Genomic DNA, 26,640 nt, shown 5'->3' with positions numbered 1-26,640 from the left:
ACATGGAACGACTGTGATTGATGGGCAGCCTAGGGTTTCACAGTGAACGACTGTTATTTAATCCCTAAAACTTTGCTGTGATACCATATTAACTAAGGGAGATGGAGAAATGTCAGAACTCAATTCTGACAAGGAATTCTCTCGCAATTCAAGAAGGAATTGCGCGGAAATTGATGAACAGAAGGAGAGAGAGATAGAGAATATAGAGAGAGTCGAAAGATAGAACACAAGAAGAGAGGGAAATAAGACTTCAATTGTATTCAAGCATGCTTGCTAATGCCACGGTTGCTGGGTTATATACACCTCCTTGAGGAGTGGCGCCAAGATTTGAAATACAATCTTCTAACTACCTGTTCTTCTACATTCTTCTCCCCGTAACCGCCATCCCCTTTTATTACAATACTACCCCTCTTTTATTAGGCTATTACAGGGCTACCCTTGTCACATGACAAGAAAATGATTTTCTCTATATTCTATCTCAAATTAATACATGGATTCCCCCTTTGGTTTTATAGAGGAAGAGAACAACATAAAAGAAAAGGATAAATAAGGAAAGAAGAATATGCCTAACATATACTCTATCAGTAAAATATTTCTACAAGTAGTTATGATGGGTTATTTGAATTTATGTTAGAATTTCATGATTCATTTTAGGGGATAAGCCCTTTCTTTTATGATGTGCAAAAAGTCTCTTTTGGCACATGAAGTTACATGCTTTGGTCAATTTTATATATGAATTTCTTTTGTGCTTAATTGAATAGATGAACTTCTTGTTTTCAATTTCATACCAATGAAATTGAGGTAAAAAGCCCTTAGATCTCATGTGGTTTGGGCCATTTGCACAGAAACACTCTATGATTTAAAAGTATCTTTGAAGGTCTTTATGGCAATCTTTTTTGCTCAAACACTCTCTTTGTTATAAACAACATTAAATTAAATTAAGTTAATTCAATCCTAATTAAGTTAATTTTAATTTAATTTAATTAAAAATAAAATATTAGCTCTTGGATTCAGCCAGAAGAAGTCAGAACTGGTGAGCATCATTTTCTGGCACATATTAAAAATAATTTTTTTTTTTTTTCCTCTTGAGGACTTGGAAGAAACATATTCTTCACAAGCCGGTGATACTTTGTTTACTGGTGTGGCTTCCTCCTTGTTCATGTCAATGATTGGGAAGTGTGAATGGAGCATAGATCTGGGACAACAATGGCCAGTTTTCTGGGAGGATGAAGTTGGGGCATAGGGATAAAGGAGTGAAGCCGTTGGATGAGCTGAAAGCTGCAGCTTCCGTTGCAGTGAGAATGCTGAAGAATTGGAGGTTTGGCTTCTAGAAGAAAAGAATGCTGAAGAAGAACTCTTGATTTTATTTTTTATTTTTGGTCTAATTTAATTTAATATGGGTTTACTTAATGTTGTTTGTAATGGAGGGGTGCTTAAGTGAAAAAGATAGACCACAGATACCTTCAGAGACATTTTAAAACTACAGCAAGGGGTCTCGATACAAATGACCCAAACTGTAAGGGGTCTAAGGGCAATTTATTCCAATTTCATTTGTATGAAATTGACCAAAATTGTAAGTTCATGCATTCAATTGACCACAAAAAAAAAAAAAAAAGTTAAGTGTATTAAATTAATCTAAACAAGTAAGTTCATTAACAAAAGTTACCTTTTGTCTTCATGATAGGAGTGTCAACAGGTTTGTAACATGCACCTTTGGCTTAGAAGGCCTTTAGCCTGAACAAATAGTTTACATTGCTAAGTCCATTGATGTGGTCACCGATCAAGACCCAGCCCAAGGCCAACCTGACCCAAACCAAGCAGCCTAGAATCAGCCCAAACAGTAGCGTCAGAACAGTAGCAAAATTTCATAAGTTTTAGGATTCTACTTCATGTTTGATTAGGGTTTTATTTCTATTAGGATTCTAGTTGGATTTTATTTACAAGTATTAGATGGATTAGCCAAACTCTATAAATATACCTAGAAACTAGGGGTTGTAATCAATTTTTATTCAATAAATTCCAGCAAACCAGTTCAGTTTTTTTCAGCAAGCAGCTTCGGTCCTTGCGCCTAGTTGAGAGTCCAGCTTTGGTCGTTGAAGTTTGTTCTCTCAAGGGTACTTGATACTTTTTGTTTAAAGGGTTTCTTTGTGTGTTTTCTTTACACACGCACTACACGTTACGTCATCCATTGTACCAATGTAACTAGTTGGAGTCCTATGTGGCTAGAAAACAACTCCTCATCATTCCTAGATCACAAATTGGTACATCTTTCTTTAGCTGTAAAATGACATGATATCCAAGAAGGGAAAAAGTTAAAAAGAATTGGGACAAACATTTTGATTTTATTAAATTTTTTACAGACCCTGAATACTTAAATTACTTGGATACCCTTATTTTGAAAGTCCATAAAGTGAAAAACTTATGTAATAAGCAACTTCTAAGTCATTTTGGGTGAAATTTTTTTGAATGTTTATCTTTTATTATTCTTATTTAATTATCTAGTTTGGAATAGAAAATGGTTCTCTTTTTTTAACTCACCAGTTAAAAATGATTTTATTCAATACAGTATCACAGCCACCATCATGGCTCTTCCAAGCCCTGAAACAGCTGGGAGGTTGCTATTGGTACTTAAATCTATAAGTGGGGTTACAGAGACATCTAGTTCAAAAAGGGCAAAAAAGAAGTTCGGCTATGATGTTGGAGCTCTAGTTCAGGCAGAGGTAAAAATATTGATTTTTCTTTGAATATGGAGTTTGGTGCCACTATTTAAAAGCTTTATTTTGTCACTACAATGCTTTTTCATTGTTTCCTCTAATTTATGAGATCATTTATTGCATGTTTCATTAGCAGATTACTGAAATAAAGCCCCTTGAACTCAGAGTGAAATTTGGATCTGGTTTCCATGGGAGGGTACATATAACAGAGGTGAATGAATATCTTTTGACAGAATGATATAGGCATTTTATGTGATCATTGCTTCTATATTTACCTCTATCTCAAATTACATTATTATGTATGTTAAACTTGTGTAATGGTAGGCAAATGATGACAATGTTGTTGAGGATCCCTTTAAAGTCTTCAGAATGGGACAAATGTTGACTGCAGCAATTGTTTCAAGGACCAATAAGTCAGAAAATAATCGCAAAAATAACCAGTGGGAATTGTCCATCAAATCTTCACTCCTAACAGGTACAGTAATATCCAATGTTTGCCCTCTGTCTGTAATTGTCCATATCAATCTTTTGTTACTGGATTCTCTCTTGTGCTCAATCTTCTTTATCCACTTAGTGGGATACCATTCAATCTGGTACTTTTGAGTCATGTTGTACATTCATCTCCATCTTCCTTTGTCCTGGTAGTTTTCTGGAATTTGAACCATATCCCTCACTACTACGGTTGTTAAATTTGTTCTTCCTGAATAATCCAGTTGGCTGACTAATTTACTTTATCTTTCTTTCTTTCTTTCTTTCTTTTTTGGCATCTACTTCACAATATCTGAATATCATTCTGCACAACAATCTGAAATGGTCACACTGCTTTGGCTGATACTACCACTATTTTCAAAGACCTTTTTATTGTATATATACAGCTTGCCTTTGCCACTCATTGTTTCAAAGTATCCTTTTGGCACAATTGTCCATCTGAATATAAACGTTTGGGAATCTTGCAATGCATACTCTGAAAGGGAAAACGTACTACTTTATACATGCCTGACCTGTTAACACTTTCTGCAACATTGCTCCTGATCCCATTTACATGCATTAGCACCTCACCACTCCAGTGTGCAAAAAACTATACAGATTCATAATTGCATTCATATTTAATTTTTTATGAAATTCCTTGCTACCTTGAGTTATATTGAATTAGAAGCACCCAATTCTACTTCATCTTGCCAAAATTTGGATCCTTACTGATTGCTGATTATTCTGTTTGTCTTCTCTTGTTGGCTAGTGTACAACACTGGTATGACTTGCAGTAAAATGCTGACCATTGTAATCAGTTCAATTAAATCTGTGCTGCTGCTTGCCATTCTTGTGCCTTTCCTCCTGCAGCTGTTTTTGCTCATGGACAAGTTCCACAATCTGTGCTTTTCTAGTTGTTTGTTCACTTGTCTCTCATCATCTTCATACTCAGTTCTATTTGTTGTTATTTATGTTGCTCTATTCAATTGAAGCTGAAGTAAGCAGATGCTTGAAATGAGTTTCATTAGGACATTATTGTTGAATTCATTTCTCAACCAAGTGATCTGTCTTTGCCTATTGGTCAAGGTAGCAGTCAGTCTATCTATGCTGATAATTTCTGTGTTCATGTTGCTCTCTTTTCCCCAGCTGGCATGATTCAAGGTGGTCAACAAATAAATCTAAGCTTCTTATTTGAACATGCCCGTGCGGTCATGCCATTACCTCTTTGATATCTTCACATTAGTTGATCCAAGTTGAACATGGACTATCTAACTAAATAATATGTGAATCAAGTTTTTTCTCTAGCATCTGTTTTATACTCAGTGATCTGAGTGCAATCACTTATTCAGGTTCTGCAGAGACGGGAGACAAACTTAACCATGAAGATTTCAATTTTTCTATTGGGCAAAGTGTCACTGGTTTTGTCTATAAAGTAGATAAAGAATGGGTTTGGTTAACAGTATCTCGACATGTGAAAGCTCAGCTCTATGTTCTTGACAGTGCATGTGAACCTGCTGAACTACAGGAATTCCAGAAGCGTTATGATGTTGGGAAAGCAGTATCTGGTTATATTTTGAGTGCTAATAAAGAAAAAAAGCTGATAAGATTGGTGCTGCATCCATTTTCCACTGCCCCCAGTAGAACACTTTCTCCTGAAACTACTAATATAGATGCTTCAAGCAGTCTGTCAAATATAGTGTCCTACATTCATGAAGGTGATGTTTTAGGTGGGAAGATTTCCAAAATTCTTCCAGGTGTTGGTGGCATGCTCATCAAATTAGATCCACACCTTTGTGGAAAGGTCCATTTTACTGAATTAATGGACACATGGAAGCCTGACCCTGTGTCTGAATATCATGAAGGCCAATTTGTGAAATGCAAAGTCCTGGAAATCACTCGTTCCTTCAAGGGCACTTTCCATGTTGATTTGTCATTACGATCTTCTTTAGATGGCATGGATTCTCGGAAGTCTATTACTGGCAGCAATAATGAACTCCAGAATTCTGTGTAAGCATTTGGAAGCATTTATTATTGTTCAAAACTTTACTTAAATGATTTTTTTCAGCATAACTGTGTCCGTTAACATAAAGATTGTATTATTGGTCAGTTCTACTTGTCATTTTGTATGAAATTGAAACTTCTCTTGCCCTTTTCCAGAGATTCATCCAAAATTTGATTATAGACATGACCTTAGACGCATATTGCCCTCACTTTCATGAACCCATCTCACCCTGTGCTTGCTTAAGAATTCTAGATATCCAATGTTTGTATTCATGTTTAGTTCTCACCTTTTTGGTAATTATTATGGTAGAGCCTGATGTTGTTTCCACTAAACTCTTTTCTGAGATATAGCTATGGTTATAACTTGAACTTTTCCTTGGGTAAAAGAAAATGAAATTAATTTCTCTTATTTAATTAATAAGCCTATTTTGCAATAAGCCCTTATCTTTTTGCCCTAGTAATGAATGAACTTGCTCATCATTTTGCCTTGGTGTATGCTGTTTGTAGGTGACATTGTCTTGGTGAATGGGACCAAAAAAGTTGTGAATACTAAGCATGAGATATTGAAGTACTCTTTAGAATCTAGAGGGTTTGAGTTGAGCAAATTGAAAAGCAAAATAGATGGAAGTTTAGTGAAAATATAAGTTTGGATGATGTTATAGTGAAACTTGAAGATCAAATTATCCCAAGAATATACTAGTTCAGATATCTTGGATCAATTATCCAAAAGGATGAAAAATATTTTTTTTAGCCGAAGTAAAAAGGATAGAGAAATTAATGAGGATGTTACAAAAATAAGGTAGGATGGTTAAAATGGAAAATTGCATCCAATATTTTATGTGATAGTAAGATTCTATTGAAGTTAAAAGGAATTTTACAAGATGGCTATAAAACTAACTCTGTTGTGACACAGAACGTTGAGTAATGAACCACAAACATGTGCAAAATATGAGTGTAAAAAAGATGAGGATGTTACGGTGGATGTGCAACTATATAAGAAAGATGAAATTTAGAAAGAGGTTATTCATAATAAGGTTGGGGTGGCCCCTATTAGAATTAAGATGCATGAGGCTCAATTAAGATAGTTTTTTTTCACGTGAGAAGAAAAACCAATGGAACCTCTTATAAGGAGAGTAAATGGAACAGGATAGGTTTTTGCAAAAGAAGGTAGAGGAAGAAGAAGAAAATTTTGATGAGAGCCTCTTAGGTATATTATTGAGTTACATGTGGCAATATGGCCATAAATCAAAATGATTGACGAGGCTAGAACTTATATATCCCTAGTGGGATTGAGGGTTGATATGTTATTGTTTATTTAATGAGCCCATTTTGTGCAGTTGCGAGCGGTTAGCTTTGTGTCAGTAGCCAATTTATTACCTGGAAGGGCCTCTTCAACCATATAAAATCTTCTTCTTTAAATTCAAGCTCCAAGCATGGAATAGTTCTCTCAGATAAGAATGCAGTGGGAACATTTTTAGGCTCTTAACTATGACAATTCCCAAGAGGTGACAACTACACACATGCAATGATACACATGATAATATATGTATAGAGTTCTTAAAGAAATCAGGGTGCAGCAACATATTATTAGACATTGGTAAAATTATATTTTAATGTTCCTAATTTTATTTGCATTAATAAAATTCTACCTTCTTTCAAAAAAAATCTTGTTTGTTCTGATATATTAATGTTATTTTAAAAATCTTGTGTTTAAAATTTTTTGACCATTGTTCTTTTTTTATGCCTGGGACTAGAAATAATTATCGGCTGATTGTTCTCTTTGCTCATGTTCACATTTTTGGTTCTTTAGTTTTCTGCTAATGTATGCAAAGGAGTTTAATCATTCAATGAGATTTTTCCCCTTGTATTGTAGTTGGACCCTTTTTTTCTCTAACTTACAAGATCATAAGGTTACTAATTACCTTTGTTGTTTGGTTGTCAACTATTTATATTAGATACTTCCATTTGATTTGTTGGTTGGAATTACATTGCATGATCTTGTAAAATATTCTTTCAAAGAGTGATGTTTAATGATTTGCAGGTGTTCTCCAAGCCAACGTGCAGAGAATGTCAAGGATCTTCATCCTAATATGACAGTACAGGTATTAGACAGCATAATGTTCCCTTCTCTTCCTGTTTGACTTTTCCCTTTAATGGTCTTTTCTGTGCCTCCTTTATTCGTAGTTGTAAAAGTGATCTTTATGGTCCAGCAAGAAACACTGTAATAGTGAAATGTGCATCGTGTTTCAACAGTAATGATTTTAAGAAATTTATTTTAGTTCGCTACTAGAATTTCTTTCGTTATTTATTTCCCTTTTCCCCTCTACTTTTTCTTTGTGGATGCTTATTTCATCAGTTGGATCATAATGCAGATATATATCATTTTTGTTCAGAAACGGCAGAGATTATTATAATTGACTGCCAGTATTTTACTTTGGTTTTGAAGCCTCAAGTTCGTTTTGTTGGTAATGTTTGATAATAGGCATCAGTTGTTATATTTTGGGTGCTATTACAGTATCTTATGTTTATGGATTCTTAGCAACATACACAAATGGATGGATAGTAGGAACTGCAAGTATGCATGTTTGTAATCCAAAATATCTTGGTGTCATTGGAACATGTCAGAAATTTTGTAATTCCTAATGCGGGCAATAATTAGGCATTTATCCTGGAAGTCAATTGGCAATCCCACAGGAGAAGGTCAACCAGAGATTGCTTGGCATATGGCTACTCTGCACTTTGTTGATACTGTTCTAGTAATTGTAATCTTTTCAATTGTTTACTCTTTAAATATCTTTTCCATTTGTAGGGTTAATGCATTAATTGTCAAAATAATTTTAACTGGTCATCATTTCTTTCTTCCATCTGAATCTTTATTTTGTGCTCCAAATGTTAATGTTTCAAGTGCACACTAATTATCCAGTCCAACAGATTTGGCACACAAACATAATTTCATGGTATAATTTTAGGCTAACCAGTATATTTGTTATACATTAACATTTGTTTCTTTTCATGTTCCTTGAGATTCAAGGTTTGTTCCTTGGCGTTTGATTTTTGTTTCTTGGTCTGAACAGGGTTATGTTAAGAATGTTACACCAAAGGGATGCTTCATTATGCTTTCTCGTAAGCTTGATGCAAAAATACTTATCTCAAATTTGTCTGATGGCTATGTTGAAAACCTTGAAAGGGAATTCCCAATTGGGAAACCTGTTATTGGCAAGTAAGTGTTTCTTGTGAGGCTACTTTCAGATGGATACTTGTTAAAGCAATTGCTGAGAAACTCCATATGCAGGGTGGTATCTGTGGAGCCCTTGTCTAAGCGAGTGGAAGTCACCCTTAAGACATCAATCTCAGGTGGTTTTGAGGTTAATGAGCTAAATAATCTCCACGTTGGACAGATTGTTTCTGGACGAATTAAGCGCATAGAATCATATGGTTTGTTTATCTCAATTGATCAAACAAACTTGGTAAGTAAACACTACTTTTGTTTTTGATAAGTGCATTAAAGAAGAATACTAGAATTGGGCCAACCTATAGAAAAGAAAAACCTGTAATCCTATGAACAAGTAGTGATCAATGAAAAAATACACCCTGAAGGGAAGGGTGTATCCTCCCTGACCCTCATAAAGGAAAAACAAGTATGATTCTCTGAGGGACTGTTTAACAAAGCTTTCAGTTTCCTGTTTCCTATTTTCTATTTTCAATTTTCAGTTTCATTTTCAATTTTTTGTTTTCAGTTTCATTTTATTTTTTAAAAATGAAAACTGAACGTGTTTGACAAGTATGCCCAATGTTTGATTTTTTATCTTGCTTGTGTTTTTTTCCAGCCTCACTCACCCCCTGTGAGCAGACTCACTGGAGGTCACTGGCAACTCCTCTGGCTAGATTCCAACAACTAAGAGGGGTCTGGGGGAGGGGGAAAATGAAATGAAAATTGTGAAAACACTTTTTCTTGTTTTCAAAATTTTTTAAAATGAAAACAAGTAACCAAATGCCGTTTTTTGTTTTTGTTGTCAAAATAATAAAAATGAAAACTAAAAATGAAATTTCATCCAAACAGGCACTAAGTTATGTTATATAGAAGAATTGGGTGCCAGGGTCAAATCATAAGTATTTGACTTATCCAGATATGGCCAAATTTTATATTTTTAAAGTTAGAGTTATATTTATTTAAATAAAATTGGTGTGTTTCCATTAGCATAAAGTTTTTAATGCTTGGAATAAGCACCTTGTGCATAGTTTTTACACACACACAAAAAAAACCAAAGAAGAAAACTATTATAGTTTACCACTTTATTTAGATAATAACTACTCATGCTGGAAATATATCCCATATGCTATCCTGTGCTATCCTGTATTTTAACTGCCTAACATTGATAATTCACTATTTTGAAAGAGTGCGTGCATGATGTAACATAGTCCTCCCCACCCCTTGTCTGCCCCCACCCCTTCACCAATCCCCCCGCCCCGCGCAAGGTTTTCTATCTCTAAAGTTCTCCCTTTTCTCTCATGTCAAATATGGCATATGATGCAAATCATAATAATCCTCTAAACACATCTCTACCTCCATCTCAGATATGCACAGCCCCCATAAAAATGTGAACACAGTGCATGAAGGTCCCATATTGCAGGTTCTAGGGAAGGTCAGTTGTATACAACCTTAACTCTTAGCAAAGAAGCTGTTTCCTGACTTGAACCTGTGCCTTCTAGGTCACATTGGAGCAATCTTACTGTTGCACAACCCCATAAGCACAAAAAATATTCAGAGCTGCATTACTACTTGTACTTGAAAAATGAAAAGGATTCAGATATCATGACTCGCTGCACAATTAATCCAAGGATCTTTTACCTTTACTACAAGCAAGGAATTCCTACAGTTCATAACACATTTTTCTTTGATACCAACCTTGTAAGGGCCCTTACCTAAAATGGATGGAATTCCTACAGTTCATAGCACACCTAAGCTCTGCCAACTCACATGTCGGCACCCATGCTGTAGACCATGCCCAAGCCTAAGCCTAAACTTAGGACTTGGTCTTTATCACAAGTGTAAGAAAAGTAAGTGGTTCCAATATTTCATCTGCTCTGGTACCTTTGAACCCTCAATGCCATGTTCACCCCAGTTTGAGTCACAGCTGGAAAAAGGTTTGTGCCACTTCTAAACTCATGAAAGTTGTGGCAGCCCTGGTCTCCTATACAGCAGTTTCCCTATACATCTTGCTCCTTCAATGGACCCTATTGCATCTACTGCAGCGAGTGCTTTTTCTGTACATTGACTGCTGACTGCACTGAAATGCACATGTTTCATTCTCTGTTTTGCTGCATGTCACAACCAACTTTGGCTTTTTTGGATACAAATGTCTAAATTTAGGAATTCAAGAACATGAACCAAACCTCATAACCTCCTCTGGCCGTTTTGCAAGGACCAAAGATAGGTTTCAGCACTTGAGCAATCCTACATGCTCTGCTAATGGCCAGGAAGCCTATACAATCCAAACATTTTAGCATGGTTTCCCTGCCCTAACATGTTCAAAGTCTTTTAAGTATTAGTCTTGAACTTAAAAACACAGAAATCTCTAAGGAACAAAGGCTGTATTAGTAGCAAGGTTGTCCAATAGAAGGGTGTCCAAGGCTACGCACTTTGCTAGGGTCGGTGTAGGGTTGTCTTATTACAAACCCTACTTTGCTTGAAAAGTTGTTTCCCGAACTCAAACCAATGACTTGCTTTCACAAAGAAATAATTTTACCATTGGTAACAAAGCTCTCCCTCTAGCAAGGTTGCCCAATAATATGCATAATCCAATCTCCCCTTCAACAAGGTTCATATTTATACATGTTAAAAGAATAAGAATCATAGTAAACTTAGGTCCCAACATGCTTCAATAAGTAGGCCGTACAACAAATCAATTCAGCTGTTTAAAGGATCAAAACACTAGAAATTCATATTTGCTGCTTGGTATCAGTTTAAGACCATTAAACCTTCTGCTGCTAGGATTATCCAGCACACTCAAATGTTGAGCTAAAAGATCTGAGACATGTCCCTTGCCAGGTATGCGATGCAACACAGAAATGATATGCTTGCATTCGTTAGCAGAAAAGTAACATAATCTGTACACAGCCACATATATCATGGATTTAGAGACTAGAAGGGCTTGAATCACATGCCTCAATCCATATTCTTTGGTATGGGCCCCAGGAGGTCACATTGTTTCATAAGGGAAGGAGCTCATGCCTTCAAATTCAGACAATGCATTGCATTTTCTAAAACATGCTTCCTTAAGACATTACGAACACCATGCGTACCACTACTACAATGCAACACACTAAACCAGTTTGTAGGCTTCCATTTTCAAGACAAGGGCGTACACAAGGGACATGAGAACAATCCTTACCTCAGAAGACCTTCAAACATAGAAATGTTTAGCTGAAGCATATCTGCTGTGAGCTCTCTGCTGCAGCAACATTCCTCCCTTTCTTCATTCTCTTTTCTCTCAAGACATTTCTCTACCCTTCTCACTCATGCTCAGGACTGCTAGGGGTCACAAGTTTCCTAAATCCTTGTCTATCCTTGGGCAGCTTCTTTCTATTTTCTGGAGCAATCTAAGCAGTTCCAATTCATAATCCCTAATGGACATCCCCAAGGCTTTACCTAATTCTTGATCCTACTCAGGAATCAATCTGAATGGTCCTGTCTTTCTGTTTATACAGACAACGGGCCCTAACTACCAAAGTGATCTCAAAGCACCCCACTCTCTCAAAACTGTAGTTTTGGCTACAGCCAACACCACACAAACCAGTGAATCAACCCCATTTACAATAATGTGATTGTAAGTGGGAAGACAGAGTTCCTATCTGACTCCTGACACTTCATCCTAAACAAGAAACAGACCAGTGATCAACACCATTTAGCCTAATGTGAGCATGAGGAGGAAGCCAGACTTCCAGACCAAATCCTGACACCTCATCGATGAATTCCTTAGGCCATGAATAAACTCATTTAATTAATTGTGATATCTGATACATTAACTTTTGCAAGTCATATCATATAATTGTCATGTTAATTTGAAAATATGAATGTTGTAGGTGGACTTGTTTGTTGGTGTGTTCCATCTCTTTCTGGGTTATATTTGTATGGTTGAGATACTTTGTGAACTAACTGCTTGTTAGTTGAGCTCTGATGGTTGCAATCTTCTTTTGCCTAGGTTGGACTATGCCATGTTTCAGAGATTTCTGATGACCCCATTGACTCTATTGAAGCTAAATACAAAGCTGGGGAAGGGGTTACTACAAAAATTTTGAAGGTAAATGAATTGAATTTGGAAGTTTTATACTGAAAATGATAAGGTGGTATTCTCTTTGTGTTTCAGTTTTGAGTTTTGAGCTTTGAATTCATTTTCAATTTTGTATTTTGAGTGTCTGTTTTGAGATTTTTAAAAACGCGTTTTTTTTTGTCATTTTAAACAACTGTTTCTTAAAATAAAAAATTAGAAAACGCATTTATTTTGAATTTTGGAAAATTATTTTGTGTTTCTTTTTTTTTTCTTTTCTTTTCTTCTTTTCTCTTTTCTTCTTCTATTCTCCGGCGCCTTGCACTTCTCTGTCGCTGGCGACCACTGTCAGCCGGAGATTCACACGATCAGAGCCTACCATTAGAAACTTCAAGCCAAAGGGGTTAACATACACAAAAATGGGTCAAGTTTAACGGTTGGATTTTCGTAGATCTAATGTTTAATTTTTGGCCAACACCTATAAACGCACTGCCAATCACCACTGGCCATCATGGTGTTGAAGATAATGTAACATTGAGATAGTATTAGCTTCTTGTTTTATTGTTTTGCTTCCTATTTTTATGTTGATGTTATGTTATTAATTGTATGAGGCGATAATGCCTTACTGTCGGTTAAGTTGCATATATAAGCAGCTCATGTTTGGTTATCTATTGTTGATTCATTCATTCAATAAGATCCCAATGCATGAGCTTTCTCTCTATTCTCTATTTCTCGAATTCTTAAGCCCTAGGTTTCCAACTTACACGTGGCCAGTGATTTTTGGTGATCAGAGGCAACCACCCGACACCCAAGGGCCCATCGACCAATATACCCAAAAATCAATAAGATCCAACGGCTAAATCTTCTTAGATCTAAGCTTAAACATTCGACCCGCCCGCCTATATACGCACTGCCAGTCGCCACCGGCCACCGTGGGCGATGGTTTCTAACAATCTAAGGCAACCACTCGACACCCAAGGGTCCATCGACCAACATACCCAAAAACCAACAAGATCCAACGGCCAAATCTCTTTAGATCTAATGGCGGGGGGCGATTGAAATAAGAGATGGGAGGGGAGAGAGGAGACAACCAACAAGATCAAATGGCGGGGGGCAGTCGATGAAGGCTCGTCCGTCGACTGCGCTCACCATCTCTGTCACCGTTCTTGTTTTAGAAGATGCATTTTTGAAAATAGTAAAGTAAACGCGTTTCAGTGTTTTGAAAAACTGAAAACTTAAAACAGGGCTGAAAACAGCAAAGAGAAGACGGTCTAAGTTATTGTTTTTCAATTTTTCATCTTTTAATTTTAACATTTTTGTAGTTAGTGAGTTGCTGTAATGTCATTCTTGGTGCTGGAGAACACATGCATTCATAATTTTATAGTTTCTCCCAATAAAGATTGAGTTAAGGAAATGTTTTGGCCTGTTTGAGTAATCGTCTTCTAGCCATGGAAGCTGTAGTTTTGACTTTCTGTTTTTTTTTTTTTCAAAAAATGGTTGTCAGGTGGATGAGGATAGACATCGAATTTCTCTTGGGATGAAGAATTCATATTTTATGGGCAATCACTACACTCAAACTGATTCAAAGCAAAATTCAATGGATGTCTTTGACAAATATGATCACATACTGGGCACTCAATTAACTATTTTAGAGAAGAGTGGGCTGTCTGGGATTCAGAACTTCGACATTGAAGCTGAAAATGCAGAGATTCCCATTCTTGCTAATGTGGAAGCAAGGGCTTCTGTTCCTCCTCTTCAAGTCTCTCTTGATGATATAGAGAGGTCAGGCATAAATGATGTTTCTTGTCAAACTAAAGAGAATATTGATCATTCTGACGCCATAGATGAAAAGAGGAAGAGAAAGGAAAAGAAGAAAGCAAAAGAAGAGAGGTGGTTTGTTATTTACTCATTTTCATTATTGTTTCCTAGGCAGGTGGTTGTCTGAGTTTTCCTATTAATGATTGAATTGTTCTATGCAGGGAGCTAGAAATTAGGGCTGCTGAAGAAAGACTATTGGAGAAAGATATCCCCAGGAGTGCAGATGAATTTGAGAAACTGGTTAGAAATTCTCCCAATAGCAGTTTTGTCTGGATAAAGTACATGGCGTTTATGCTCTCTTTAGCTGATGTTGAAAGTGCACGCTCAATTGCAGAGAGGTATTGATGCAGTTGCCATATTATTTCCCATTGCTTCTGGGGAAAGAAAAAATCTTAATAAGAGTTCTCGCTTCATGCAATTTTATGTTGAAACATCTCATTTATGGTCAATGACTCAACATACCTTTTCGTGGGTAACTGTTGTGGGAAAGAGTATGAATTCATTGGTGGGACTTCTCTATATGGCATTAGCATCCTCAGGATCTGTTTTCCAGCAAGAAAACAGAAAAAAGGGGGGAACAGAAGTTAATACAGAACCTTAACTGGGGCAAAAAATTAATATTAGAATGTTAGAATGTTAAAACAAAAAATTAGGTAAGTAATATGAGGAAGAAAAGGAATTAAGGATAACTGGGGCAAAGGCTTGTTTTAGTTTGGAAGAAATCACTAAACCTTAAATTGGTAACTTAAGAGCCTGATTTGTTGGCAATGGACCCACATATGGCAAATATGAATGCATGGCCTTGGATACATATATGTAAGTCTTTAAATTCCAATGACAATATCTGAATAGAAGGAAAAAGGCAGATACCTGTTACTAAACATAACAAACACTCCATTTTTTTTTTTGTTTTTTGGGTTTGGGGGGGGGGGGGGGGGGGGGGGGAGGGGGGCAGTTTTCCTTGTAGGGCATGGTTCCAGGCCCTAGGTTCTAGATATACATTTGCTTCTTGAAGAGGGGGGGGGGGGGGGGGTGTAGAGATTGAAGTAACAGGAAAAAGTGCTACATTTGAATAATAAGCAAGACACTCGGGTTAGTTGCATCAAAGGCAGACGGAACATCCCCTGAAAAGTCTGCATATGTTTATAACAGTTATCAGTTCTTTCCTTCTAACTTCTCCTTTGGTGTGTTTTTTCTGAAGGGCTTTGAAGACAATAAACATCAGGGAGGAGTCTGAGAAGTTGAATATTTGGGTTGCTTATTTTAATCTGGAGAATGAATATGGAAATCCTCCAGAGGTGAAGAGGGAAACATGGCTCTTGTTTTTGGTCTTTTGAAGTACTGATCTATAAACAGTGTCATTGCAATTTTATTATTTTCTTTTTCTTCAGGAGGCTGTTTGCAAATTATTTCAACGAGCATTGCAGTATTGCGATCCCAAAAAGTTGCATCTGGCACTTTTGGGAATGTATGATAGGACCGAGCAACGCAAGTTGGCTGATGAGCTTCTCAACAAAATGACTAGGAAGTTCAAGCATTCATGCAAGGTAATTACTGCTACCTACCATTGTTTCTCCTCAGGAGTCGTCATCAAATTAACTTCCACAGTTTGCACTCTGGAATTTTAGGTTTGGTTAAGGAGGTTTCGGTGGCTGTTAAAGCAAAATCAGGATGAAGTTCAATCCATTGTGAAGCGTGCTGTTCTATCCCTTCCCCGCCATAAGCACATCAAATTCCTCTCACAGGCAGCTATTCTTGAGTTCAGATGTGGTGTTCCTGATAGAGGAAGATCCATGTTTGAGAGCATGCTTCGGGAGTACCCAAAGAGAACAGACTTGTGGAGCATTTATCTTGATCAAGTAAATCTTTTCTATTGTTTGAAAGTTTGATAAAATTGTTACTAGTACATGCGTAAGTTTTGCTTTTCCATCTAACAGGAGATTCGACTTGGTGACATGGATGTGATTCGTGCACTATTTGAGCGGGCAATTAGTTTGAGCCTTCCACCAAAAAAGATAAAGGTACTGTTTCCTTTCTGCTAAAACATTTTTTATAGGTTGCCCCATTGCTAGGCTTATTGAGTGACTTCTTGTTTGGGAAGTGCAGTTTTTATTCGAAAAGTATCTCGAGTATGAGAAGTCTCTAGGTGATGAGGAGCGGATTGAATCTGTGAAGAGGAAGGCAAGGGAATATGTTGAGAACACACCTGCTTGACCTAATTTATTTCCATACCAGGTATCCACCTATGTTGCAAATATACTGGGATCAGAGTTTCCCTTGCAATCAACAATTTCTAGATCTCCAACGTGCTCAAGGAAATCTATAGTGTTAACCCAACTACAGAGCATTTTTTTCATCCGAAGCCCTGCTGTGGTAGAAACCATGTCTCCTTGTGAATAACAAAGTTGTCTCAATGAGAAGCATCATCAACTGTTTTTTTGGCCCTTCCTGGTAGTGAACATTTGCTGTGTAGGGAACTGTTTGCCTTTGTGATATGGTGTCCCACTTTAAGGCTATGCTCTTAAGAAGTAGGCTAAAAGCAGAAATGTATTGTCGTAAATTATTTGATGAAATGAAGTCTTATCTTCATCAGAAATGTCTTCTTCCAGTTAATGTTTTTTTTGTTTTTCTGGTTCCCTTAGGGCTATATATTTCACAAAATTCTAGGTTCGAATATTGTAGAGACGAAAGTAGAAAGAGAGAGTATTAGATTGGGATATGTATACAGTGACTTCCCCCCCACCACCCCCCCGTTTGGCTGATGGCATGATTTTGAAGGAGAATGTATACGGTTTTTGGTATTTATTGTGTCAAAGCCACTTTACAGCTCTTGAATCTTCATGTTTAGAGTAAATTAGTCTTGGGACCCCTTCGGTTTCCCACATTTTTGGAAATTACACTGATCTCCCTGTTAAACGGATATAAAAAAATTCATTTATAAGTACAAAACATATAAAACACCAGTGATACTCGTGTAGTGTAAATTTAATGGCTTTGGGTAAATTTGATTCAAAGTTCCAACAGTTGGGTAGATGTAATTCTAATTTGTGAGGGCTATTTTACCAGTGTGAAGAGTTGGAAGAAAATCTGAATACTTTTGAGGATCTCTGCATTCAAGCAAGCATGTTGGACATTGTTGTTATTTTGCAGGGGTGAAGCCAGTTTTGACTTTTCCTGATAAGGTTTTCTAATCATCCAAACAAAGTAGGGGAACTAGAAGAACCAAGCTACTTGAGCTGGCTATCAATTTCATGTTAATAACTTGAAGCTTAATTTGGAAAATTTATCTTCGCACTTTGCATGGTAAAATATTACATATAATATAGACAATTCAACTCTGGCTAGAGTTGGATCTTCTTTCCTCCACTCAATCTCGCAATTCGTGCTTATAACCACAGAATGAGAACAATTAACGAAGAGATTTTGAATATTCTTGACTAGTCCAAATTAAGAACTCTCTTCAAAACATGCAAAGAGTAAGCTGTGAGCTGAGGAAATGGCCTTGTGTTTTTAGTATTTCAACCCTGGCACCCCCTCCCAGCTTCTTCTTCATGTAATATTAATATGCAGTAGATTTTGGGACAATAATATCTTTAATGGACTGGATTATTGATATGGAAAGCGCTTTAACCTGTGTCAAAGTCCTCCTATAATCACTTAGAATCACAGTTTTGGAAACACTCAGTGCAATCTCAGGCTTCATTCTTCTTCCCAGGCTGTATTCAAACTCAGCTATGGCTTCACTGTTGTTGGCACCAATGGCTTTTGGAGCAAAACTCTGAACCCATCCTGAGAAGTTTAGATGGATGCCATTGAAGGTGGTGTTGAGCTCTGATGCCCCTCGTTGTTGGTATTATTTTTTTTTTTTTTGCATTGAGGTACCTGATTAAACTGCAGCATGGAGGAGAAGTATTGAGTTTCGTGAGGGAAATTAAGAACGTGTTAATCTTCATGAGTTGGCTTGGTGGTAAGCAAGGGAGTATGTTTGTGTACTAAATATAAGTGAAAAGAAGCATAATATTTTTCTAAATGTGTTAGCATTACCTTGCAAATCATTGTCTCACCCTTCTAACATTTTTGACTTATTAAGAGAATGAAAAAATAATTCTTATAGATAATAACATCTTTGACAGTTCTTATTATCTATAAGAACTGTAGTTAATTATTGTACAATAAATAGTCTACAAATTAAGCATACTAAGTAAATATACAAAAATTTAAAAATAATAACTTATGTATAACATTATTTCTATAAAATATTTTCGATCAAAATATTATAATATTTTCTTAATTAACAGCTCGTGAGCACTTTATCTTCCCATTATATCATAATTTTGTTGTTTATCCCCTATTATTCTTATTCATATTGTATATACACCAATAAAAACTTTTTTAGGTAATTTATATTATATCATACCTTGAGTGTATAAATAGCATTATCGGGAATTGGCAATAATATTTATATACTAACTTTTTGACACTTGGAGTAACTCTTTAAAGAATTGACAGTACTTTCTCATAAATCATCAACTATTTTTTAAAAATTATAAGCATTTGTATACAATAAAATGTATTTATTTTTAAAAATTAAAATAACTTTTTATGTATAGTAAAAATGTTTATAATTTTTAAATAATAATTGATAATTCATAAAAAAAAAGTGCTGTTAATTTTTTAAAAAAAAATACTTGTAATTTTGTGAGTGTCAAAAATTAGTTTAAATAGAGTTATCAAAAACTACTCAAACAACAGCTTAGCAATTTGTACGGTTTGAGTTGTTCGGGTGGTCTTAACGGGCTGACCCGACCCCCCTTGCTACTGTAAGACCATTTGACGTCTAGCCACTTTACTATTACGTACAATTGAAAATAACTTCCTCCAAAAACATACAATGCGGGATTCAAGTTAAGAAATGACCGTTATGTTGTGAGAAATTGTGCCTTCCCAGAGAGCTGCCTACCTGCAATGCGAGAGCTCTGTAGAAAGATTTTATGCATACTTCAGTAAAATTAACCTTTGAAAAGCAAAGCTAAATCTTAAGGATAATAATTGGAGAACCTAATGGGTTACAAATTCAACTTAAGTATCAAATTCTAATTAAGTTAAATGTTATAAACTAACTAATAAAATACTAACACCTCACCTAGATTTAAAAACCCACTAGGTTTCCTAAATTTTGTCCAATCTTTTATGGCATGAGTGAAGGAAGAGAACCAAAGATTATTCGAGTATTGCCCACCACCCTAAAGTGAAGTACGAATTGTTATGGGCATGGGTGCATGAAACACGAAGCTGGCTCAAAACAACACGAAGAGATTATATTATTCGGGGAAATAAAATCTGAACCATGCGCACTAGCCACAAGAACTTCCCATTTGAAAACGGTTACACAAAAAAAAAAAAAAATTAGGGGTCAATTAACAGCAAAAGAGGAAAAGTGGGGGAGAAAAACTGTCATTGCTACAATTTACAACAGAACCTACAACTCGGATGCTTCGAGGAGGGATAGAAGGCAACTCAATCTTCTATGTATTTCATTCTCTGAGCAGCGGCCACGTTAACATTTCTGCCAGACCGGTTGCTGGATCTAAACATCCAGATAGTCAGTCATCTCGAGAATACTACGGCAAACAACTCTGTACATACACATATGTGGCTGGGTTCTATAGTCAGGCGCTTTATCACTCTGGAAAATAGTAATAAATGAGTGTGTGCCTCCACCCCCACTGTCTGTTTGTGTTCAAATCTTCTTGTTTGATGGTCAGGGAAGATCGGACTCGGGTGAACCATAGATATTTGTTCAATCCCATGGCATGATGATACCCTTTCTTCAGACAAAATCAGAAGCAAAGGAATGGCGACCAGAAAAGAGAACTCAATTTAGGGCATAATGAACTCTTTCAAGGAGACGCACGACCTGGTTAACTGTAACGGGTGTGGATGATGAGTGCTTTGAACTCAACACAATTGTGTCTGGTGAGCCGAGAGGTAATGCTAGCACAGCCTCTTGTTGCATGCTTGTAAGCTCCAAGAACTGACCCAGCATATCACCATCAAGTATCTTAGGCACTCCAGCCTACCAATGTCAAACAAACATGAACAACAGACATGAACAAAACTTGGACAAATAACAAGTATAATAATCACAGCAGAAAAAGAACACTTAAATCTAGAACCAAAAAGAAAAGTAGAACAACACTTAAAGAAGTAGACAGCTCAAGTTATATCAACTACATTATTGCTTATTTTAAATAAAACTAAAAAGCTGCTTTCCTACATTCTCAATCAAGCATCGATAACTGGTAAGCAAAGCAAAATACATTAGGTTAATGAGGGGGCTCCAGAAAAAAGAAAATCGCAGGCCTTAATCCCACTAAGTAGGGTCCAGCTAAATGAATTTTAGACCTCCAGCCATCTCTAAAATGCGGTGATAAAATGAACTTGCTAAAAAGCAGGAACCAGTAACTGCTGAAAGAAATAAAATTGCTTCCTATTATAAGGTCAAGAATTGAACACACACATATAATATATACACACACACACACACATGCAAACACACATTCTCATAAGCTGAGAAGAAAAATGATGATAGACTTCCATTTGAGAATGCAATTCCCATTCAACAAAACCAGTAGTACTTCGGAGGAAATGCTAGAATAATATCCCCTTCACTTACCGAACTTTCACGGCTGCGGAACTCATTATGATCATTTCCTAGAATAGGAGCAGTCAGTGGATGAACTGCCAGTCTGGCCTGCACAGCTTCTAAAAGCTCATATTCTTCCCTATAAAAGCAAGCCATGCGTCAAACACAGTCCTCCAACCCAGAATTATTTATCAACTATACAAAGATCAAACTGCATACTAAATTTCTAATACAACATCAATTTAAAGATTCCCCTTTTTTTTTTTTTTTTTTTTTTGAAAAAATGTAAGCATACAAACTACCTACAGAATAGTACATAAAACACTCGACATAAAATGGTTAAAGAATAGAAGATACCGGAGTTAAAAAAGATAATAGTTTTTTCAAAATATCACTCATCTAAAAGGGAATCACTCTCTTTATGGAAAAGATATCAAATGACTAACCAATATATGCATGCATGCATATGTATACGTTTATATCCAACCAAAGATTAAACGTTAAAGCACGGGCAGGGCTTTTCATTATTCATTTCATGCATATGTATCACTAGTAGGTAAGAGGTATTGACCTACACGGGATTGGGAAGGAGTCTTATGATTCTGCGAGTGTGTATCCATTTCAGTGAGCTACATTGATTTTTGTTAAACTCAAACAAGCATAAAGAGAAAGTGAAGAATCTGGAGGTGAAATGCCAGGTTTCATGTTATTTGGATTTTTTTCCAGACAGCAAGAGGAAATAGATGGAGTTGCCAAAAACAGAGGTACAGGTAGTTAATGAACTCCTCTTCCCCTCCCAAATTGGGAGGAAATGGTGGAAAAGTGAATGTGTGTATTTTTTTTTTATAACGCCAACCATATCCATCAAATTCAGGGGGAAAAAACCATATAGGTGTAGCATATTCAGGTCAAAGTTCCAACCCTTCCTCAAACAAATGAGAGGATGGAAAGGTCACCTTCCTTCTCACTTGATAACCAAACAAGTAGACAAATGGTCCTTTGCCTTACCCTCCCTTTAGGCTACATTTGGTATGGCAAGACGGAGGGAAAAGGAAAGGGAAAGGAAATGGAATGGCTATTTCATTCTAACACCATGTTTGGTACAAGAATGAATGGAAAAGAAAAAACAAGCAGTTAACAAGAATACCCTTTTACATTATAAAATTGAAAATTCTTGTTTATAATTCCAAAAAAAAAATAATTATCAAATTTATCTTGGAAAAAATTATTTCGTTTTTTTGAACTAAAAGTATTTTAAAAATTGAATAAAAATAAAATTCAATTTAGAAGAAGAAGAAGAAGAAGCAGTAGCAGGAGAAGAAGAAGAAGAAGGCGGCAAAGTAGAAGAAGTGGCAGGCAGGGCAGCAGAAGGCAGTGGCTGCGGGCAGAAGATGGTGGTGGGTGACAGTATGCGGCAAAGAAGAAGAAGAAGTGGCAGGCACGGCAGTGGATGGTGGAAGGTGGTGGCAGGTGGCAGTAGGCGGTGACGAAGAAGCAGCAGCAGCATGCAGTGGCAGCAGAAGGCAATGGTTGTCAGCAGCAGGCGGCAGCTAGGAGAGACTTTTCACAAAGATGGGTTGATGAAAAAAGTTTATAAATGTGTCATTTTGTAATTAAAAGAATACTAGAGGATAAAAAGGTAATCGTGCCAATGGATGAGCTTTCCATCCAGTTTCTGATGGAAAGATTTTCATCATTTTGATGGAATGGCCCTTCCCTAAGGAATGAGCCATTCCATTCCTACATGCCAACCAAACGAAGGAATGACTAAATTTCTTTCCCTTTCCCCCTGTTTGGCCACACCAAACATAGCCTTACTTCATATGGATACCCTAAAACATTCATCCAATGTACAGGGGGAAAAAACTGATTGCCAAAGAAATGTGAAGCCTTATCCCATACCTTGATATAGGAATGAAAACAATTATGCTTCCCAACAGTGTACTGGCCATGATACTGTTGTGCGATAAATCAGTAACTGTATTAGCAACATCACAGGCCTTCAGTATATCATCTGCTGGAAGCTTGTATGAAAATGAACCCTACAAGAAAACAGAAGAACTCATTTGACTGTTTGGGCCACTACAAATAAAAGAAAGAGACAAGAGAGAAGGATGTATAATTCAAATAAAACCATCTTGTTCCCAAGGCTATAAAAAATATCCCTAGAATAAAGCAGCTACTATTTTAATCTTTTTTATAGATTAAGGTAATATGAAGTACCATAATGGGCAAATGGTAGACAAACCACAAGAAAACACCACCCTAAAGAAAAGAGAATAAAAGAAAGAAAAAAAAAAAAAACCGTGGATTTCCTAAAACCAGGAGTCAAATGTTCCGCACACACATTCAAAGGCTCTAGCATTATTCTCCGGCCAAAATTCACATCATCATAAAGAAAGGAATGGTAGATCAAAAATAATTCCAAATCAAAGGCTGGAAACCAACCCCAGGCAAAAACAAAAATTTCCACACTAATGCAGGCATAACCCACTGCATACCAGGAATGTAGAACGAGACACTTCAAATCTATGTGGCTCGAAGGTAGCAAAGTTGTGTCAGATCTTAGAAGATCTGGCCAGAATTCTCTAGAATTCTGTGAAGAATTCTGGAGAACAAGAGAAACAGAGAAAAAGGGAGAAGAGAACGGAGAGTGTAGAGAGAAGAGAGAGAATTGAGAGGGAAATGAGAGCATGAATTCAATTCAATATCTGGATAACTGCTTTACATGTGCTCGGGTCCTTTATATAGGATCCCGCCAGCCTTTTATTTACATAGTTACCCTCTTCTAGAATTAGCTAGTTGCTTCCCTTAACTGCCGCACATGTATGCTCCCCCTTTTACACGATATCTCTACTTCTACTTATTAAGACCATGACACTTTCCCCCTGGCTTGGGATCATTCTTGTCCCCAAGAATGTTAAGAAGGCTAGCTGCTTGAGGGAATTACCGTAGCAGGTTAGGCAAATATTCCCAAGTGTTCTTTTCTGGGGAAAGATTCGACCACTTCACCAACACCTATATGATAGGGGCCCTGTGCTTGTACAAAACTCGTCTATCTAGGATAGAGCTAGGCACTACCGTGACATCTGTGTCAATAGAGAGTTGTGGTAAATTGGAGGATGTCTGTTGTGTTCGCATTGATCTCTTGGGCAAAGAGACGTGGAAAACCAGGTGAATTCTGGATTTGTCAGGGAGCTGTAGTCGATATGTTACCTTCCCCACCTTGGCTTCAATCACATAAGGTCTGTAGTATCTGGGGCTTAGTTTGTTCACCTGACCCTTCGCAATGGCTTTAAGGTGGGCTGGTCTGAACTTGAGGTAGACGTTTTCCCCCATGTTGAACTCCCTTTCGCTCCTCTTCTTATCAACATACTGTTTCATCCGATTTTGTGCCACTTCCAGCTCTTCTTTGAGCTGTTACAAAACCCTCTGTCACTTTTCTAAGTATATCTCCACAGTGGCCACTGAGGTGTGCTCCCCTACTGGAAGTAGTGGAGGCCAATATCCAAATAGTGCTTTAAAAGGGGTTCTTTTGATAGATGCATGGTGGCTGGTATTGTACCACCATTGTGCCAAGGAGATCCACTTATGCCACCCCTTAGGATGCAAGAAACATAAACACCTCAGATATCCTTCCACACACTGATTAACCCTCTCCATCTGGCCCTCCGTTTGAGGATGGTAAGCTGTAGACATTTTAAGCTTCACCCCTTGAGATTTCATCAGCTCTTGCCAGAACAAGCTTGTAAAAATCTTGTCTCTATCTAAAATTATCGACCCAGGAATCCCATGTAGTATCATCACCTAATCCAGGAAAGCTCTAGCTACCTCCCAAGCGGAGTAGGGATGGGTTAGGCCAATGAAATGTGCATACTTAGTGAACCGATCCACCACCACTAAGATGTAGTCTCTCTGTAATATCCTAATATTTTGAGAATAATAATAATTAATTTTTTTGTATTTAAAATATTTTTTAATATCCATTAGAAATTATAATTGAAAAAACTAATAAACTTAGAGTTAGTAGGCTAGGTTGAAAAAGGAAAGGCTAAGTAAATGGGCTTAGAGTTAGTGGACTAAGTTGAAAAAAATGAAAGGCTAAGTAAATAGGCTTAGAATTAGTAGGCTAAGAAAGTGGGCTTAAAATTAATGAACTAAATGAAAAAATAATCTATTCAAAAGAAGATTTAGTGAAAAATAATTAAAGTGACAAAATAATTAAAGATAGTGGATGAAATAATTGAGAAATTTGGGAGACAAAGTAGGGTGCGGAAAAATAATTAAAGATTATGGGTAATATTTAGTGAAAAATAATTAAGAAATGTGACAAAATAATTAAAGATAATGGGTGAAATAATTGAGAAATGTGGAGACAAAATAGGGTGTGGACAAATAATCAAAGATAATAGGTAAAATAATTAAGAAATGTGGGAGACAAAGTAGGGTGTTGACAAATAATTAAAGATTATGGGAGAGATTTAATAGAAAATAATTAAAAAATGTAACAAAATAATTAAAGATAAGAGTTGAAATAATTGAGAAATATGAGAGACAAAGACAAATAATCAAAGATAATGGGTGAAATAATAGAGAAATGTGGGAGACAAAGTAGGATGTGAACAAATAATTAAAGATTATGGGAGAGATTTAGTGAAAAATAATTAAGAAATGTGACAAAATAATTAAAGATAGTGGGTCACTACAATTATGCTAAGCTTAATTCAACCTTCTATAAATAGAGGAAACTTAAAAGGTTTGAGCACTTAAATTAGAAAAAGAAAGGTTGTAAGAAAAAAGATTTGAGAGAGAGATAAAGATTTGAAAAAGAGAAAGAAAGAAAATAAGAAAAACAAAATATAAAGAAAAATATCAAAAATTCCTAGAAAAATCCTATAGTTTAGATTTAGTAGTTCGTGTGAAAATTTGTAGTAGAAGACGTCATTGGATACGCAAACCGAGACTTCATCGCAGTATAAAAGAATACTGAATCGCTCCACAAGAAGGTGAGTTATCTTCAAAAATTTCTTCAAAAATTCTAAAAATATAAGAATGATATTTTAGAATTGTTAATGTTGAAATTGGAAGAGAAATGCATGATTGGTATTTATTATGGATTTTTTAGGCAATAGATGTTTTAAAATCAAAGAGAAAATGATAAATAAATAGAACATAGATTCTGAAAATTATGAGGAAATTTCTAGGGCTTAGAATATTGTTTTAAAAATTATTGTGAAGAGAAATTGAGAAGATTTTATGAGAAAGTATTTATTTCATAATCTTGAGAAAATAATAGAGGAAATGGGAGAAATTAAGAAAATTAGAAAAATTAGAAATCTGATTTTTTTAAATAATTATGATGCCCAGGGTACGTCAAGGTTCATAATTGAGTACGATTGAAAGTCCGACACGAATTTTGAGGGAAAATTACACTAGGGGCAAAATTGTCTTTTTGCAAGGTAAGTGGTACTTCCAAACTGGATTTAGTTTTATGAAAATGCTTGATTTGTAAGTTGTTCGACCCCAAAATCTGATTTTATGTAAATGATTTTATCATGTTATCATGTCTTGATGTGAGTATGTCATGTGCATTGCATTTACATGTTTTGATTTATGAAATATGCATATGAGCATGATGAGATTCACGGTCATACATTGCATGGGTTTGGGATTAGGTACTGGCGCCATTGATTTGTCAAGGGTGCACTCATACACCCCGGTCTAG

General features: G+C 36.3%; 2 protein-coding genes across 5 annotated transcripts in view; one reads left to right on the top strand and one right to left on the bottom strand.

Moving 5' to 3' along the window:
* LOC127790820 (rRNA biogenesis protein RRP5) overlaps window positions 1–17,072 on the top strand; it is a 120,464-nt gene extending 103,392 nt beyond the window's left edge. The window contains exons 26-40 of one of the 2 annotated variants that reach the window (XM_052320516.1): window positions 2,567–2,720; window positions 2,851–2,925; window positions 3,039–3,189; window positions 4,532–5,189; window positions 7,225–7,285; window positions 8,258–8,403; window positions 8,476–8,650; window positions 12,386–12,484; window positions 13,956–14,344; window positions 14,431–14,607; window positions 15,471–15,567; window positions 15,661–15,816; window positions 15,898–16,128; window positions 16,207–16,290; window positions 16,376–17,072. In XM_052320516.1, the coding sequence (XP_052176476.1) occupies window positions 2,567–2,720; window positions 2,851–2,925; window positions 3,039–3,189; window positions 4,532–5,189; window positions 7,225–7,285; window positions 8,258–8,403; window positions 8,476–8,650; window positions 12,386–12,484; window positions 13,956–14,344; window positions 14,431–14,607; window positions 15,471–15,567; window positions 15,661–15,816; window positions 15,898–16,128; window positions 16,207–16,290; window positions 16,376–16,483 (2,761 nt within the window). In that variant the 3' untranslated portion in view covers window positions 16,484–17,072. The remainder of the gene's footprint in view (window positions 1–2,566; window positions 2,721–2,850; window positions 2,926–3,038; window positions 3,190–4,531; window positions 5,190–7,224; window positions 7,286–8,257; window positions 8,404–8,475; window positions 8,651–12,385; window positions 12,485–13,955; window positions 14,345–14,430; window positions 14,608–15,470; window positions 15,568–15,660; window positions 15,817–15,897; window positions 16,129–16,206; window positions 16,291–16,375) is intronic. The other variant, XM_052320517.1, reaches the window with a different exon arrangement.
* Window positions 17,073–19,564: 2,492 nt separating this feature from the next.
* Window positions 19,565–26,640, bottom strand: part of LOC127791056 (uncharacterized) — a 76,497-nt gene continuing 69,421 nt past the window's right edge. For all 3 annotated transcript variants that reach the window (XM_052320792.1, XM_052320793.1, XM_052320794.1), the window contains 3 exons: window positions 22,818–22,957; window positions 20,946–21,054; window positions 19,565–20,345 (listed from right to left, as the gene is read on the bottom strand). In XM_052320792.1, the coding sequence (XP_052176752.1) occupies window positions 20,145–20,345; window positions 20,946–21,054; window positions 22,818–22,957 (450 nt within the window). In that variant the 3' untranslated portion in view covers window positions 19,565–20,144. The remainder of the gene's footprint in view (window positions 20,346–20,945; window positions 21,055–22,817; window positions 22,958–26,640) is intronic.

Source organism: Diospyros lotus, chromosome 14 (assembly GCF_014633365.1).
Source record: "Diospyros lotus cultivar Yz01 chromosome 14, ASM1463336v1, whole genome shotgun sequence".
In the NCBI taxonomy this organism is placed as follows: Eukaryota; Viridiplantae; Streptophyta; class Magnoliopsida; order Ericales; family Ebenaceae; genus Diospyros; species Diospyros lotus.
The sequence above is the reverse complement of the archived record's forward strand: the minus strand, read 5'-3'. Positions and strand labels throughout refer to the sequence as shown.